The sequence below is a fragment of the Cynocephalus volans genome, chromosome 6 (assembly GCF_027409185.1).
Source record: "Cynocephalus volans isolate mCynVol1 chromosome 6, mCynVol1.pri, whole genome shotgun sequence".
Lineage (NCBI taxonomy): Eukaryota > Metazoa > Chordata > Mammalia > Dermoptera > Cynocephalidae > Cynocephalus > Cynocephalus volans.
The window spans coordinates 133350466-133369679 of NC_084465.1; the positions used below are offsets into that span (position 1 = coordinate 133350466).

At 37.2% G+C, this 19214-nt stretch overlaps 1 protein-coding gene across 3 annotated transcripts in view; it reads left to right on the forward strand.

The window, feature by feature from the left end:
- OPTN (optineurin) overlaps positions 1 to 18890 on the forward strand; it is a 41303-nt gene extending 22413 nt beyond the window's left edge. The window contains exons 7-14 of one of the 3 annotated variants that reach the window (XM_063099503.1): positions 2082 to 2184; positions 3269 to 3384; positions 4734 to 4883; positions 5241 to 5334; positions 7006 to 7164; positions 12039 to 12169; positions 13312 to 13394; positions 17897 to 18890. In XM_063099503.1, coding sequence (XP_062955573.1) covers positions 2082 to 2184; positions 3269 to 3384; positions 4734 to 4883; positions 5241 to 5334; positions 7006 to 7164; positions 12039 to 12169; positions 13312 to 13394; positions 17897 to 18024 — 964 coding nt within the window. In that variant the 3' untranslated portion in view covers positions 18025 to 18890. The remainder of the gene's footprint in view (positions 1 to 2081; positions 2185 to 3268; positions 3385 to 4733; positions 4884 to 5240; positions 5335 to 7005; positions 7165 to 12038; positions 12170 to 13311; positions 13395 to 17896) is intronic. The other 2 variants (XM_063099505.1, XM_063099504.1) reach the window with 2 other exon arrangements.
- The last annotated feature ends 324 nt before the right edge of the window (positions 18891 to 19214 follow it).

Here is a 19214-nt window from a genome sequence, read left to right on the forward strand (position 1 = left end):
GTAGCAGTCTCTTCCTGAAGGCCGTCCTCCAGAAGCCTTGCCTGGTTGCTTTCTAGGTACTGCTGTGTTGCAGTCATCTTGGAATCTCCCTTTGCCATTATCCTGTGGAATTTCTTTAGCTCTCCTGTGTTGGATCCCCTGCTTCCTGAATCCCATTCCTTTCTTACTCTTTTTTATTTTTTTTTTTAATCACATCTCTGCTAACTTACTGAGAATGAATATATGATATAGAGCATATATTTTCTGAGATCTACCTATCTGAAAATCTCTACCTTTCTACTTAATGGATAGTTTGGCTAGATATAGAATTCTAGATTGGATATAATTTTCCCTCCAAAGTTTGAAAGCATTGCTTCATTGCTTCTGGTATTACTGTCGAGAAATCCATTGCCATTCTGATTCTTAATCTTTGTGGGGTTGTCACCGGCCGGTTTGCTCAGTTGGCTTAATCTTTGTAGGTGAAATTCCTTTTGTTTTTTCTCCTCTCTGAAAGTTCTTTGCTTGGTTCCAAGTATTGTGAAATTTCAGTGTGCTTTGGTGTGAGCCTGTTTTTCATCCATTTGTTCTGGACACTTTTGGGCTCTTTCATTCTGCAAATTCATGTTCTTCAGTTCTTGAAAAATAATCTTGAATTAATTTCACGATTACTTCATATGCTTAATTATCTCTGTTCTACTTGTAGAACTACTATTTCTTTATTATTTTGAATTGGACCTCCTGGACCAGTCACCTAATTTTCTTAACCTGTGTTCCTCTTTGCCATCTATGTCTTTTTTCTTTTTTTTCCTTCTTTTTGTTAGAGTTGATCAATTTTCTACTTTTTTTTTTTTTTTTTTGGTGCTTTGAATGTCCCTTTTTCAGTAGTTACATTTCCTTATGTCTGTAAAGATATTAATGATAGTTTTTTTAAAGTTCTATTCCCTGCATATTGTGTTTTTAGTAAGCTGTTTTCCTCTGTTTCATTTTTGGTTTTCCTTAAATATCTGGTGATCCTGGCCATTTGATCAGATTTACGAGGAGGAATTAGAAGCTGCTTGGAGCTCCGTGACCATCTGTAGGGAGATCTGGCTGGGAGGTTTCCTTGGGAAGCCCCATGTCTGAAACTTCAAATCTCTTCCCTTGTCCTAGTCAAACTCTCCAGAGAAGACTCTTCCAGCCTCCTGCCTGGAGGGTGTTTTTCTAGATGCCAGGGTTCTTGGGATGAGTAGGAAAAGAAGGCTGAGGGTCTCAGTAGTCTGTATGTAAATTCCCTGTAGGAAACCCCATCCTTTGACTCTGCTTAACATCTCTGAGTGCAGAGGCCCTTTCCTTTACCATCTTCTAGTCCTTAAACAGGCCCTACCTTTATCTCCACTTCCAGAGTCCTGGCGTCACCGATTCCTGAGCCTTTGGAGTTTCTCCAGTGTGGATCAGGTTACTTGGCTGTCACCACTCATACCTGTGCTTCCTGTACTATCTTGCTACTGTCTCCTCTTCCATCCTCTTTGTTCCTGTAGGCACATGGCTTTTTAAAAATGATTTTAGTAGGGTTTGAGGTGGTAGAAAAATTATGTGCATCTATTCATCCTATGTTCTTTAATAACAGTCTCTATTTGTTTCATTGGTGTTAGGAGGGCTTTCCTGTGATTATGATTTTGTGTAAGAATAGTGCCACACTTGTTTGTTTGTTCAGAGACTTATAAACGTGGATGGGTCCTAAAAGGAAAAGTCTTTCCTTCTCTGCTGAATTCTTTTAAATGGGACACACACTCATGGAAGGCACATGCATTCATGTGTGTACACACATAAAAACAAACTTTAAAAATATCTCTGGATAGTACAGTCACGTGAAAACAGGCAGTATTCAAGATGAGTTCCACCTGTCTTTGATGCCTGTGTGTATTCATCTCTTAAATCAATTCTAGCCGGTTGTAAGATGAAAAATACAAAACCAGTGCTAGTAAAGTTAATATAAAGACACTCTTAAAGTCCCTGATCCCTTTACCCACATTTTGAAGAGTGTTCTTTTTAGTGTCCCTGCAGTTGTTCTTCCTCCTGAAGCCAAAGAGAAAGTAACTATTCTACATTCTGCAATATTTCAGACTTTCAGATTTTGAGAAGAAAGCAAATGATCGTTCTGAAATTGAGACCCAGACAGAGGGGAGCACAGAAAAGGAGAATGAAGAGGAGAAAGACACAGAGACGGTGGGTACTCAGATACTAAGACTGCGTCACGCCCCATGGAGTTGTGTAGTAGCTGGACCCGAGTTTTGTGATTTGTTATTTGCTTTAGATATATAGAAATAATGTTAACTGTTTTCTAGTTCTCTCACATTTCCATCTCCTGGATTGAATTTCATTCGTTGTCAGCTGTAGTGAGATGTATTCCTATCCATATTGTACAAAACCACACCTATCTCTCTTCTTGACTAATATTCTTTCCTAAGTCCTTAGGTGAACAAGCCCATTAAATGTAAAAGGAATTTTGTCCACTTTATACGAGATCATTTGAGGATATGACTCAGAAAATTGAGGTAGAATTGAAAGATCTTCGTTTGAATGAAAAAGACTCGTGTGTATATATTCAGCATTGAGTGGTAACTTAGAGATATGCTTTTGAGCCTGCAGAGTCTGATGCATAGGGACAGTTAATGGAGCCATGAAGTTATAAAAGCTACTGTAGGCCATGTGAAAGGAGTGTACATAAAATACTCACTTTAGCTAATTCATTTATTCAACAATTATATATATTGAATGCCCACTGTGCGCCATACTGGGGACTGAGTTCCCTACTTTCCAGAGAATTGAGAACATGTAGAAAACTGAGCTGTAGAGACCACCAGTGAGTAGTAGTACCTTTTGATTCTAATTCAGCAACCAGTAATAGAAAGGTATGGAGACTTTCAAGGCATCATGAAACTCACTTACAAAAATTATAGAGCTGCCAGGAAGAGGGCTATATAACAAACATAGCTGAGGAAACTAGACACATGAATTAGCAAGGGGCTGAGTTGGTAGCTGGATGTATCGGATTGTGCTTTGACACCTCTGTGAGCTGTGATCTCCTGAACAAGTGTATCCCAGTTGATTTGTTAATGATCCATTAGGAAACAGTTGGGTCCAAAACATTTTTCATACAAGGTTTTTGTTGTATTAAATATCAAAGGTGGATCAATTACCTATCAGTCTTAATTGAATACTAAAGGTTGAGACTGTTTTCTCACAAAAAGGTTCATTTAATTTCTGATGATAATCACATACATATTTTTTGGTATTTCCTGTATGATAGATTGGAAAGGAAGTGGAAACATTGAAACTTCAGGTGACATCCCTATTTAAAGAGCTTCAAGAGGCTCATACAAAACTCAGTGAAGCTGAGTTAATGAAGAAGAGACTTCAAGAAAAGTAAGAATGAGAGATCAATTTTATCCTTTGAAAAATACAGTCGGCCCGCCACATGCACAGGTTCCGCATCCATGGATTTAACCAACCAACGATTGAAAATAGGCAGAAGGAAAAAACGATACAAACTAACAATACAACAATAAAAAATAATACAAAGAAAAAACAGTGCAATATAACAACTGTTTATATAACATTTACATTGCATTAGGCATTACAAGTAATCAGGAGATGATTTAAAGTATATGGGAGCATATGTGTAAGTTATATGCAAATACTACACCATTTTATATAAAGGACTTGAGCATCCATGGATTTTGGTATCCTTAGGGGATTCTGGAACAAATCCCCTGAGGATTCTGAGGGACAACTGTATACATTTTTAAAGAGTATATTACTATATAAAAACATGGTTTTGTTACCATGTTAGTGACTAAAAGAAAAATAGAGACCTAATTAAAATATGAATTCAGAAAACACTAGTGTACAGATTAATGTGTAAGCGCGAAATGTTTGTAATGTGGGGAAATGGGGACTAGGGGACCAGGATTCTGTAGTTTGGGAGAATTTGTTGAGTGTGCTAACCTATGTGAACCCTGTACAGAGCCATGAGCCAGGTTTCCTGTGACCGATTTAAGCTGACAACATTGTAGTGAACACACCTAAAAGAAAGCTGAAAGAGCGTAAAGAATTTGGGTGAGGTTTATGTAGAAAAAAATTAATTTTGATCAGTTATTTTAGTCATTTTCAGTCAATTAAGTATAAGAGATTTTTACATTTGCATTTATGTTGTGTGTCATGATTTCTATATATGTTATATTAAATGAGATGCTTAATGTGCTTGGTATTAATGCCAGGCATCTAGGAGTCATTTATTTGTATTTGCTATTATTATATTGAAATACTCTTTCTGATCTTTACTCTTTTTTTCTTTGGGAAACTTCTTTTTCTTTATAGAACCTTTGTCAGAAGTTGGGTGCTTGACAGACCTGTGATTTTTTAAATATAAAAGGTATCCATGGACCACTATTTGAGAAGCATCTTTAGCCAATTATTACTTTGGTCCATGATCAAATAACAAAAATGTACTTACATGACTATTTAAAACAGTTATTCAAAGAGGACAGTACCTCATGTCATCCTACATCTGTACTTTTTATGTTTAAGCATAAGGGCTTAGAAATATGACTGTGTTTAGTAAAGGAGAAAGGAAAATAAAATATTTTGTTTTGCATTCATAAATCCTACAGCCCTAAAATTGTTTGTATTTTGCATCATCTCAGGATTTGTTTAAAAGCCACTGAGAAGTAAAGGAACATTGTTCATCCTCATGAAATCTTGATCTTTTGTAGGTGCCAGGCCCTTGAAAGGAAAACTTCTTTAACCCCATCAGAGTTGAATGAAAAGCAAGAGCTTGTTTATAATAACAAAAAGTTAGAGCTGCAAGTGGAAAGCATGCGATCAGAAATCAAAATGGAGCAAGCTAAAACAGAAGATGAAAAGTGAGTGTGCGTGGTGGAAGGGCTCCTTGGCAAAAGGAGATAGAGTTGCTTTTTTATCCATATTGGCATTAGGATTTGAAAATAAATTCATCAGATTTTTTTTTTTTATTTATTGGAAGGAGTACTAGGAGAGTCTTAGAAGGGATAAAATTTTAATGTTTTATCATAGCATAGTTATGGAAATAATTTACATTCTCTCTTAATTTGAGAGTAAGACAATACCAATAGGTGGTGGGATGATAAAGGCAGGAGAGAGGATTTTGCTACTCAGGTGTTTGGAAGAAGGTTGGGAGACAAGACTCTAACTTTCTGTGATATTTTCCCCACGATTCCATTTCTTTTAATCTTTTTTAATAGGTCCAAATTAGCCGTTTTACAGTTGACACACAACAAGCTTCTTCAAGAACATAATAGTGCATTGAAAATAATTGAGGAATTAAGAAGGAAAGAGGTATTTATAGAAAAAAATTATTTCCACAGCCTAGTAATGGACAGAAACTGTTGAACACTTTGTGTATAAAATAGTTGCATGGATCCTTAACTAAGTCTGGTTTCAAAGCCTGTATTCCAGTTTATTATTAATTTCTTGTTTATTATTAATTTCTTGTGTCTAAGTGGTTATAACATTTGATGTATAATATACTTTGTGTACAAAGATGGTGCTAATGTCCTACAGTCAGGAGATAGGCTTATGTGGTTTGTAGGAGAGTTAAGAGCACGGGTTCCCATGTGAATAGTGCACAGTGCAACAGCTGGTGGGACTGTAGGGGCCATCTGCTACATGGAACTGTCCAAGGCCAGCTTGCCTGCTGTTAGTGAACTTGGGATTCTGGACTCGTTGGTGTGCAATTTAGATTAGTAATAAAGCCCAGCATGGTGTGATAATTTACAGACCATGGAAGCTCTGAATTAGAAGGGGCCTTTTAATTTATATTCTTATAAACATACACTTTTTTTTTAAATGAATGAATGGATTTTATTTTATTTATTTTTTTATTGAAACATAACTGACTGTACATATCCGTGGGATACAGCATTGAATATCAATACTTGTGTGCGGTACATGATCCTGAAATCAAGATAATTACTATATTTATCATTGCACAATGTAATCATTTTTTGTGGCTCTTTACCAATTTCTCGCTAACCCCCCCTCCCCTTTCCCACCTCTAGCGGCCTCAGTTCCATTCTCTCCTTCTGAGAGTTCAATGAATTATTGTGATTGTTGTATCTTTCTTTCTTTCCTTTTTCCCTTATTTGTTTGTTTGTGTTTTTTTAGCTCCCACTTGCAAGGGAGGATAAGTGCTATTTCTCTTTCTGTGTCTGGCTTGTTTCACTCAACATAATTTTCTCTAAGTTCATCCATGTTGTTGCAAATGGCAGCATTTCATTCTTTCTTATGGCAGGGTAGTGTTCCATTGTGTATATATACCACATTTTCCTTATCCAGGCATCCGTCATTGGACGTGTAGGTTGGTTCCAACCCTTGGCTTGTGTAAATAAAACTACAGTAAACATGGGAGTGCAGGTATCCCTTCGACATGATTTCCATTCCTTTAGGTATATACCCAGCCGTGGGCTGGATCGCTGGATCGCTTGGCAGTTCTATCTGTAGTTGTTTGAGGAAACTCCATACTATTCTTCATAACGGCTGTGCTAATTTACAGTTCTACCAGGTGGGACCGTGTAAGAGCGTTTCCTCTGCTCCACATCCTCACCAGCATTTGGTATTTCTTCATTTTTTTAATAGAATTTTTTTTCTCCATATGACCTAATAAATTTTAAATTTAAGTATGTTTCCTCTTTTCTACTGACTTCACAAAGTAAGAGTAACTTGCGGAAACGTAACAGTACTGGTGAGTCACAGCCTCATCAAGATTGGGCTTTGTTATTATTGCCTTTCTTTTAGTGCTATCTTTTTTTAAAATTATTATTTTAAATTAGGGAATTATTATTTGCAAGCCATAAGTTAAATGACGGCAACTTTCTGAGTAAGTTAGCATTGCTAATTAACAGACTAGTTTAGAGTCAATAATTTTTTTAAATAAACTTTTATCTAATGTTTTACTAAAGTAGCAGAATTATTTCTAAAACGTTTCTAGAATAAAGTTGTCCTTTTCAGTCAGAAAAAGTAGATAAGACAGTGCTTCAGGAACTAAATGGAAAACTGGAACTGGCAGAGAAGGCCCTGGCTTCTAAGCAGCTTCAGATGGATGAGATGAAGCAGACCATCGCTAAGCAGGAAGAGGACCTGGAGACCATGGCTGTCCTGAGGGCTCAGGTGAGACCCAGGCCTGAGTGAGGCTGACCGTGACCGCATTCTCAAATGGGAAGTCATGGTGCTTAAATTATATTTGTTTTATTTTATTTTTTTCCACCAATGAATTTTTTAAAACTTTTCAATTGAAACATGTTCAAGATGCACCAAACTTTTAAGTACACAGCTCAATGAATTTTATTTATCTGTTCTACGATTGATAGGCAGGTGGGTTTTTTCCAGTTGGTGGCATTTTGATTAAAGTTGGTATGACATTTCTGTGCATGTCTCTTGTTCACATGTGCTCTCATTTCTGTCGGGTACACACTAGGAGAGGCACTGCGTGTTCGTAGGCTGTGCATATTTCTCAGTGTTAACAGGTAATGCCAAAGTTTTCCAAAGTGGTTGCACCAATGTTCACTCCCATCAACAGAGAGTTTCCATTGCTCTGCATCCTACCGACACGTGTGTTACCCGTCATTTTACTTTCAGCCACCCTGGCAGGTAATTTAATTGAATTTAATTTGCACTTTTTTTCATTTAATTTACACTTCCCTGATGGCTGTGAGGACTTTAGAGTTTATTGGCCTTTTAAGTATTCTTTTTTGTAAAGTGCCTGAGAAGACTTTGCCCATTTTTCTTTTGGTTTGCCTGACTTTTTCTTGATTTTATGAGTTCTGCATATACTCCACACCCAAGCCCTTGGCAGTTATTTTTGCCTTTTCACTCCATAAAAGTGTCTTTCGATGAACAAAATTTCTTAGGATAGTCCGATTTATCAGTCTTCATTTATGATTGGTACTTTTTGTGTCCTGTTTAAGAAACTTTTACTCCCTCAAGGTCATAAAGATATTCTCCTGTGTTGCCTTCCAAAACTTTTGTTGTTTAACCTTTTATGTAAAGATCTACAAACCATCTGAAGTTGACTTTTGTGTAAGGAGTGAGGTAAGGGTAAAGATTCATATTTTTTTCCTATATGAATCTGCAATTGACTTGGCGCCTTTTATTGAAAAGCCATCTTTTCTTAATTGTTCTGCTGCCCTCTTCATCGTAAATGTGTCCACTTATGCCTGGGTCTGTCTCTTGACTCTACATTGGTCTGCTTGTGTATCTTTGCTCACTACTACACTGACTTGACTTATTATAAAGCATCAAAAATTTTGATATCTGATGAGTAAGTCTGCCTACCTCATTGGTATTCAGGAGGACTTAGATTTTCCTTTCCTTTTCATTTTCACATAAATTTAAGAGTCAACTTGGTATTTTTCACACACAAAAAAATCTACTGGGGTTTTGACTGGAATTATATTGAATATATATAGATCAATTTGGAGAGAATTAATATATTTACAACATTTATTCCTGCAATCCATGAACATGGTATGTCTTCTTTAACTGTTCTCAGTAATGTTTTTCAACTTTCATTAGATTTATTCCTAGATATTTTATATCTTTATGATGCTATTATAAATGGTATATTTTTCAAAAACTTTGTTTCATAAGAGTTGCTGTTGTATAACAATACAGTTGATTTTTGTATATTGACTTTGTATGCAGCAAACTTGCCCGACTTACGTTTTAGTTCTAATATTTCTGAATAATTTTTTGGACTTCGTACATTAATAATTACATCATTTGAATAATGACAGTTTTACTTTTTCTTTTCCAGTTCTTTCTTTTGTTTCTTTTTCTCTTCTTGTTACACTGCCTCGGACCCCCACTACAATATTGTGTAGTAGTAGAGACAGCATGTTGCTGCCAGTCTCAGGCAGTACTTTCAAAATTTCACCATTAAACATGTGATGCTTGCTATAGGCTTGATATCAGATTAAGGAAATTCCTTTCTCTTTCTTGTTTGCCAAAAATTATTACTTTGAGTGGATGTTGAATTTTATTTGGGAAATATTTTTTCTTCATACATTGCTATAATTAGATAATTTTAGGTTTTTTCACTTTAGTTTGTTAATATGATGAATTACATTAATTTATTTTAGTATTAAACAAACCGTGAATCTCTTCAGTTATTCTCTCTATATATCATTGGATTTGGTTTGCTCATCTTTTGCTTAGGATTTGTATCTACATCCTCAAGTAAGTTTGACTGGAATTTTCCTTTTGCTAATGTCCTTATCAGGTTTTGATATCAGGATTGTACTGGCCTCATAAAAATAAGTTGAAGTACATTTCTACTTTTACTGTTCTCTGGAAGAATTTGTGTAAAATTGGCTCATTGCGACTATTTGGGCTCACTCTAGATGCTGATGAGTGAGTTCTTGGAGGAAAATTTATGAGTGAGATGTAAAATCACATAAAAGGAGGGAGACTTTTTTCTTTCTAAGTAACTAGCAATCTCAGAGGAAGTTTTAGGATAATTAGGTACCAAAATATTTTAGATTTGTTTAAATTTGCAAACAGTGCTACTCATTATAAAACAAAATTTTTAGACAATACAAAAATGTAGAAAGTAGAAAATAAAAATGCAACTCCCCCAAATTCCGTTTGGCAAGTGTATAATGGATTTCTGTTCTTATTTTTTTGTTTGCTTCTTTAAAAATGGGATCACACTATACCTTTTGTACTACAACTTTTTCACTCATGATATATCTGGGACATCTCTCCATGTTGACTCAGCCATGTGTTATTTTAATTTATTTATATGTTCTTTCTAATTTATTTTGGGCTGTTGCATAGTGTTCTAAAGTATGTATTATCGTGATAGATTTAGCCTGTCCTCTGCTAACGGACATTTAGGTTGTACCAATATTTTTGCTATTGCCAAGCAGGCTGAAGTGAACATTCTTGTAAGTATGTCTTTGGGCACCTGTGGAATCAGTATTAAGATAAAGAAGTGGAATGGTTAGGTCACTGTGTGTGCCTGTTTTTAAGGTAAATAAATATTACCAAGTTGTCTTCCAAAAATACATGATCAAAATAACACTCTCACCAGAGTAGACGAGAGCTCCTGTGTCCTCACGTCCTTGCATCATTCTTTTAAACATTTGCCAATCTGATGAAGTAAACAGATTATTTTGAATACAATAATGTCAACAGCATGTCAGTCCCTTCATACATACTCATTATTAACAGCTGCCCAGAGTGGCAGACTCCAGGGAAATGGAAGTGGTTGATCCATGCTTAAAGCCTTTAGTTTTATTTCTACAGATAGAATCTCAACTTGTGTTCTCCGAGCTCTTTATAGCGTTTCCTTTGCTTTGGTAACTCATGTATTTGGGTTCTTCTGCCCTCGCGTGGTCATGTGTTTTTGCCACATTCTGTGTACAGACAATCGCTCTGTCTTGATGGATATTCTTTTGTTCATTCAACAATTATTTTTTGAGCACCTGTAAAATGGCAGACACCATTCTCACTGCTGGAAATATAGGAATGGACAAAACAAAGACTCTGTTCTCACTGTCTTAAAGCTAATAAGTGATAGAAGTGAGACTCCAGCTCGATTTTAGGTCTGACTCAAAAAGTCCATGATCATCAATGATACCATAAAATGCTGGATGACTCACAGTTGATAGGAAGGCCCTTAAAATGATCTATTACATACTTTTTGTGATTACAGTTTTGGTAGAATGTTTAGATTTTAATTAATTTTACTTTTTAAAGTAGTGGATAATAATTTGTATCTTAGAACCATTAAATCTGAAAAACTAATTTTAAACATAGAAAGTTAAAAAGTGCTATTAGAATAATGCTGACTTCACTCAATTTACTATGAAGTGGTTTGTTTTCCCTTTATAATTTGATAACAGTGAAGAACTTGCTGTCATGGTGTATTAGTTATCCATTGCTGTGTAAACAGATCACCCCAAAAACTTAGCAGCTGAAAACAATAAACATTCATTCTCTCAAATGGTTTCTGAGAGTCAGGAATCCAGGAGCGCCTGGGCAGGGTAGTTCTGGCTCAGGGGCTCTCATGAGGCTGCATTCAAAAAGGACTGGAAGGTCCATTTCTGAGATGTCTCACCCAAATAGCTGTCAGCAGGTGGCCTCAGTTCCTCACCATGTGGGGCTCTCAGGAGAGCCACTTGGGTGCCTTCAGGACATGGCAGCTGGCTTCCCCCAGAGCGACTGATTCAAGAGAGAGCAAGGCAGGAGCCAGTGTCTCTTATGACCTAGTCTCAGAAGCCACACCCCATCTCTTCTGCAGGACCCTGGTGGTTACACAGGTTGGCCTATTCATTGTGGGAGGGGAATCACACAAGGCTGTGAATACCAAGAGTTGAGAATCACTGGAGCCACCTTGGAGGCTGCAGACCACACATGGAAGTGACTTGGTATATAGAAGACTCCATGATAAATGGACTTCAGTCTGGGCTCAAATGCTGACTTGGCCACTCAGCAAGTTTTCCCAAGATTAAAATGGGGATAGTAATTCTTCATACCTAGTGTTTTGGATTAGGTGAAATAAGACAGTCAGTATAAAGCACCCGGCATAGGATCTCACACGTTTGGAACTCAATACATAGCATCTATTTATTATTATTATTTTAAATTTGGCTTAAGACCAGCCTCCATAAATATACCTGGCAAAGTGAATAAGCCATTTACTGTATTAAATTAATCCTGAATGTTATTTGGAAAAAAAAAAAAAAGGAGGCCAGAGAATTTTACCCAATCGATGATACATACAGTATTTAAATCACCTGCATCGGTGTGGTTGCAGGGTTCTAAATGCTTCAAGTACATGCACACATACAACTTGGATCTACTGCTCGAATGTGGTTGGAAAGTTGTGGTTGTTGTGCTGGTTTCTCATCGGAATATGTACCTTTCATAGACAAGGCCCATCAGAGGGTGCAGCCCTGCCTCTTCACCTCATAAACGGGGCTGCAGAGAAACCACATTCGTCTAGACGGAAACTTCTGTATCATTTTTTCCTCTAACAGATGGAGGTTTACTGTTCTGATTTTCATGCCGAAAGAGAAGCAAGAGAGAAGATTCATGAAGAAAAGGAGCAGCTGGCATTGCAGCTGGCAATTTTGCTGAAAGAGAATAATGTTTTTGAAGATGGAGGCAGGTAAGGTCAAGAGAGAGGGAGACTTGGCACACACGTCAGCACGTGCTGTAGAGGAGGTGCCCTGCCAAAGATGTTTCTAATCTGAGCTGTACGAATCATTCTGCATCCATTTCACTCAGTCTTGTTCCTGACACTTAGTTTGGCTTACTACAAAGCTTGACAGACTTGTGGGAACCTTACCAAGTTCCTTGCTTTCTGATAAGCTGTGAAAAGGAAGATTATGTGTCTTGATGTCCTGTTTTGCCACTGTCATGAACAAAATACTCGTAACACTTTGAATTCTCTAATATGTATTAAAAGAAAATACTGCTAAAAATTACTTTTGAGTTTTAAAACTGTATTTTGAGAAAGTTTTAAAATATAGAACTATAGGGGCTGGCTGGTTAGCTCAGTTGGTTAGAGCACGGTGCTGATAACACCAAGGTCTAGGGTTCAATCCTTGTACAGGCAGCTGCCAAAAAATAAAATAAGATATAGAAAAATACAGAGCATAAAATAACACACACTAATGCGTACCCCATCCTGAGTTGACAGTTGCTCACATTTCTTTTATTTGCTTTAAGTACTTTTTATTAAAGGAAAAAAGGGAGGTGTAGGTTAAGTTGTAGTCTCCTTCGTTCCCTGCCCTTCATTATATCCCTCTCTTCTCTTACCTTGCACTATGGGAATTTGGTGAGTAACCTCCCCATGTATTTTATGCTTTTACACACACCCACACACAATATCTTAATATTGATTTCTCTGTGTTTAAGTTACAAAATGATCACTTAGGTATTATTCTGTAACTTACTTTGCATAACATTGTGACTTTGAACTCTGTTGACATATGCACAATTAATTCATTGTATTTAATTGCTGCTTAGAGTCTTGATTTAGAAATATGCTGCTTGTTTCTAATCCATTCCCCTCTCAATTGACAGTTTGGTTATTTCCTAACTGATTTTTAAAACTCTTAATTATTTACTATTACTACATAATATCCTGGTGCCAATAGTATTTAAAACTCTAATTAGTCTCAAGTTCTGGTTTTTATGAACCTTGGAATTGTATTTTGACTTTTTTCTCATAATTCTGTTGACTGCTTCATATTGTCATGTTTCACGGTTGTAGAACATCACATGTTGTGTTGCTTTTAATCCCAGTAGGCAGTCCTTGATGGAAATGCAGAGCCGTCATGGGGCGAGAACAAGTGACCCCGACCAGCAGGCTTACCTCGTTCAAAGAGGTGAGTCACACGCAGTTCTTGGTTTTCAGGGACTAACAATATCCTAGGAAGAAGATGCTAAGAGAAAAATTTCTCTAAAGTCTATACAATGAATTTCAAATCAAGCTATCAAAAATTTAGCTGTCATCAATCTTGTTTCCACAGTTGGTACTCCAATCTCTATCCATTACCTAGTGAATTCAGACCAGAATCCTTCCCCCACCAGATAAGGCCTGGCATGGCCAAATTTTTAAGCCTTGTCTCACTCTCTTCTCCTGTAGAGATTAGCCAAACTGAATCCTCCCTTTCAACTCATCCTAATCCTGTAGTACCTGCACATGTTATGTTTATGCAGTGTATTACTCCGTTTTCTGTTGCTTATAACAGAATACCTGAGACTGGGTAATACATAAAGAAAAGAGGTTTATTTCTTACAGTTTTGGAGGTTGGGAAGTCCAAGGTTCAGGGATCACATCTGGTTAGGGCCACCTTCTTGGTGGGAACCCTACAGAGTTCCTGTGGCGATGCATATCACTGGACAGGAATGGGAAGAGCGCTTCAATGTGCTCACTTGCCCTCCCTGTAAAGCCACCAGTCTGCTACCCGATAAACCATTAAACCATTAACCTGTTACTCCATGAACTGATTAATCTATTCATGAGAATATAGACCTCACAATCCAATCACTTCTTAAAGGCCCCACCTTTCATATACCATAAATGGATTTCCCACCCTCTTAACACTGTTACAAATGGAGATAAAGTGTTCAACATATGAACTTTTGGGGGACACGTTCAACCTTCTTACTACATGCAGTGTCCTCACATAGGTTCCCTTTCTCATGCATATTCCTGTATGCTTGCAGTCTCTGTCCAGTGACCTCTTACCAATCTTTATTTTATTTTATTTTATTTTTTAAAGATGACCGGTAAGGGGATCTTAAGCCTTGACTTGGCGTTGTCAGCACCACACTCTCCCAAGTGAGCCAACTGGCCATCCCTATTACATAGGGATCCAAACCCTTGGCGCTGGTGCTATCAGCACCACACTCTCCCAAGTGAGCCACGGGTCGGCCCTTACCAATCTTTAAAACCCATTTCAAATTCCATCTCCATGAATCATCTCCCTCCTGACCTTCCAAAGTACTTTATTTCTTTGTTTTAGTACTTATGTGCTATCTTATAAGTATCTATGTTTTCTAAATATGTACTTAGGCACTCCGTTAAATGCTAAGCTCTTGGAGCATATATCTTCACCTGCTGCTTGGTGTTGCACACATAATAATGTTACCATTTATTGAGTTTACTATGTGCTGGCACTGTGCTGATCTCATTTCATACATATTATCTCATTTGATCCTCACAAAATTCTATGAGGTATTTATTATCGCCTTAAAGCAAACAAAACTGAAACTCGACAAGGTTAGATATCCCAGGATCTCAGGGCTAGTCAGGGGTAGACCTGGGAGTGGAAGCCAGGGTTATCTGATTCTGACCACTGCAGGGTACTACACATAGTAGATTGTCATTTAATTAAGTACTGTGTCCGGATTTTAATTTCCTGAGCGAAGTTGATCACGACACTTCTTAAAAGTGCGGTGCTGTATTTATCGCATGGTTTTAATACAGTGCTAATAATGTTCTATAATTTATAATAAATCGCTATCTTATGGTACATCACTGAAAGGGAGGTATTATCCTTGATTCTAGATATAAAAAAAAAATTCAAAAGATCAAAGGCTGACATAGCTAGAAAAAAAAGTTAATGGCAGTGCTACTAAGAAGAGTCTGGGTTTAGGATGCCATCTTAAATTTCACATAAAACTAGTTCTTTACCTTTTTTTTTTAATGCTGGACCAGTCTAAGTCCCTTTCACGTAACAACTGACAATTGAAATAGAGCTGCAGTCTTAGCAGCAGCAAGGAAATGATGTTAGCATATATAATGAACTGTTAAATCTTGGGGAATTTCTCTGGGTATCCCTTTTTAAAAAAAAAAAAAAGATGACCAGTAAGGGGATCCGAACCCTCAAATTGGTATTGTCAGCACCACACTCCCCCAAGTGAACCACGGCCCGGCCCTCTGGGTATCCCTTTTACCTCCCGTCTCCCCACCTTGCCCACCACCCACCAAAGTTCTCTTATAGGAAAAAATAGGTTAAAGTAAATATTAGAGGTAGTAATTCAGGTTAAAAATAAACATATTAGTCATGACACATATGCAGAGGAGGTAACAACTGACATCAATTTTAGGTTCAGGCACTTTTCAACACTAGTGGGTAAAGCTGTGTTCTTCTCTGGAAGGTGCATCTACCCACTTGAGTGCTGCTAGACATTTTCTCTATCCTGATTTTAAATACAGACCTGATTTCTAGAAGTGCCCTACCAGATTGTCATGGGTCAAAAAAGATAATCTTTTGCATTAGATTTCTTAAGGGAAGATTTTTATTCTTTTTAACTATATAAGGCAAATACCTGTTTATATAAGTAAATAACTGGTCAGTCTTTGACTTACGTTTATAATCTAAAAATCTTCACAGTGTAAATTTAGTCAACTATCCTAATAAGCTTGTCATAAAAAACAATATTCCAAACAGAAGACTCTCTTAAGATTTTTAGTTTTTTAACAAAAGTGTTTTAAACAACAGCCCCTCTCAATATATTTTATCACTGTTGTGTCAGCAGCCATTTAAGAGCTCTGTCCCAGACACTCAGCTAAGTGCTAGGAGACAGAAAGAGGCATGGTCACATCCTCAAGGGCTAGGTCAGGTTGGGGAGACAGGATGTGCACATGAAAGATGAATTCATGGTACAAGGTAGCATGTCAGTAAGAGAAAGAACAGTGCTGAGGATAGACGAAAAAATGGTCACTGGGGGCCAGGGCAGCTAAGAAGGCTTGAAGAAATGTGACTTTAAGCTTGACCCTGAAGCTAGGATTTAGAGACATGTGGTACGAGAGTAAAGGGGCACAGGCAGAAAAGAGGGTGGTGTGTTGAAAATGACTAAGTCTTATAGAGAGAAGAGCCAAGTGGCAGAGGGAACGTGTGAGCAGACTGCATCAGCAGCATGAGCAGGGGTCTTGAAACCTAGACCAGGATGAAAAGAAAGGCAGAGACAGAGGCAGCGAAGTTTAAAGTGAAGAATCAACAGTCCCTGAGAAGTGGCTGGTTTTATCTAGAGCAGAGTTTGGCCAACTACAACCCACCAGCCAAATCTGGCCCATCACCTGTTTTTATAAATAAAGTTTTATTGGGACATAGCCATGCCCTTTTGTTTACATTTTGTCTGTGGCTGCTTTCATGTTACAGTGGCAGAGCTGATGACAGAAGTTATATGACCTGCAGAGCCTAAAATATGTACACTCTGGCCCTTTGCAGAAAAAGCTGCCTGGCCTCTGATCTTTAAGCAATTAGAAAGCTCCCTGCCTCAGAAATCATGCTTTATGGTCAATATATCTATTCAAAAATGCCTCTTAAGTTTGCTGAACACAAACGATCTCTAATAGACTTACATGTTATTACATTCAAATGTACTTAGAAGCAAATAACCATGTTACAGGTTACCTCCCCTATCATCTCCAAAATTGGGAGATGAACCAGAGTCTAGACTGTGACTCTAAAAAACCAAAATGGTTTGCCTCTGTCCAGAAAGGTAGATCAGAAAGATGTTTGGAGCCAGAAGTACTTTCTAGCATTGGTGGCAGTTTGTATTGATCTAGGATCTACCTAGAGTCAGGGCTTATTTCAGACATTCTGTAATTTAGTCCTGAACCTCAGCACAACTCCAAAATCAGGGAAATGGCAGGATTCGTTCTTCACTTGTCTCTCATCACTATCATGACTTGGACAACCCGTTCTCAAAGCTCCTCTCGTGTGTAATTGATCTCATCTGGGAGGGTTTTCTGCACTGAGGTCTGGGTCAGGGGGCCTTCTCTTATTCCTGCTAGACACCCTGTGCCTGACACTCACCTCGCCACGTGCCCCTGCCACTTCTCTTGCCAGCTTCCCTCCCACGTACATCCCCCAGCACACCACAGTCTCTCTCATCCTGGAGAGCTCAAAAGTATCTGCTGAATAAATGAGCTTGTCAGCTCTGAAGAGAAGTTTTATACTGTTCTAGGCCACCTGTCCTGTGCTCTCTTGATTTCTCTCTCCATATTCCTTCTTTTTTTAAAAAAATTTTGTTTATATCCTTACTCATCTCTTTTCTCCTCTCCAGTGTTCTAGTTTTTAGCAGAATATGTATTGTCCTGTACCCAAAATGGAAACCATGTATTTTCACGTACCTAGAACCTGTAATAGTTTAAATCCTAAAATAGTAAGGAAGCAGGTAATATTTGGGGAGATTTTCTCTGTGTGCTTAGTGATGACTTTAGTTAAAAACCAAGCACCTATGTTTGTGTCCCACTAGGTATTGATACAAAGTTTAACTGATATGGAAATTAACCATCTGTTATTAAAATCAAATAAAACCGTTTGCAGGATGGAACTAATGGAATGTCATCTCATTTCATGCTTATTCCTAGGAGCAGAGGATAGGAACTGGCAGCAGCTGCAACAGCAGAATATTCCAGTTCATTCTTGCCCTAAATGTGGAGAAGTTCTGCCCGACATAGACACGTTACAGATCCATGTGATGGATTGCATCATCTAAGTGTCGATGTCTCACCTTTCCAAAACTGTTGGTAAATGTCAGATTTTTTCCTCCAAGAGTTGTATTTTGTGTTATTTGCTTTCAGTCAAATATTTTGCCTCATTATGCTGGTTTTAGGAGAAAGAAAATGTGTCTGTTCTAAGTAGAGTGCTTTTTGTGGATTTCCATAAACTCTCAAAATAGAATTCTTAACTACCGCTCTTCTGATGATAAATTCAGTATATTTTTGTTTTGTTTATGCAACCGCACTGCTCATGCGGTTAATCAGCATGTGACATCATATGACAGAGTTCATGTGATTAGATGGAAGAAACTTCACTGATAAATTTTAAGAACCTTTTAAGGAGGCAGGAAAAACGAAGTGGTCATAGATTTCTTTTCTTTTTCTTTTTCACAACTTCTCAGGTAATGAGAAGTGGTCACATATTTAATCAAGAAAAATGTCTTTGGAGTATTTTTTTAAAATAAATTATGTTATTTTTCTTCATCAATTTAAAGTGGATCTATTTGAAGTTATGTGTTTGTGTGTGTGTGTTGTAGTCTTATTGTAGTCGTAGTAATTGTACCAAGGTTATTATTTGGCTCTTTTCTTATGAGCACTATGAGCTTTTACTTAATATCAGGACAAGTAAAAAAATACTGGCATATGTGAAGTACATACCAGTAGGTTCACTGGACTTCTTATAACCATTCACAATGTAAAGAAGCTATCTTCAGTCTTTCATCGTACTACAGGTATATGGGCTTGTACAGTAGTTAATCTCTAGAAAGAACAGGTGTCCATAAATTGTTTTCCTGGATCAGGTTATATCTTCATAATCACAAAAATATAGTTATTGCAAAATAAAATTTTGCTTATGAATCTTTTACATTGTTCATATATGATTAATTTTATAGTATGCATTTTCTGTATTAAGCTTATTTGGCTTAAATAAGCTTAATAGTTAAATATGTTTTATTAATTCTGTGAATATGAATGAATCCCTTTACTAGAGACCAATACATGTTGTTTGACTTAGAAACTGTTCTTGCTAAGGAGATGAATAAATAGGGATTTGCCGTGTTTTGTAAACCTACAATTTACCAAGACTAGCTAATACAGGGCCAGCCATAAAAGTAAACAGTGTCTTTATGCATCTAGGTTCTTTTTGTTTTAAAAGAAAATAAAAAGATCTCCTTTGTTTGGATTT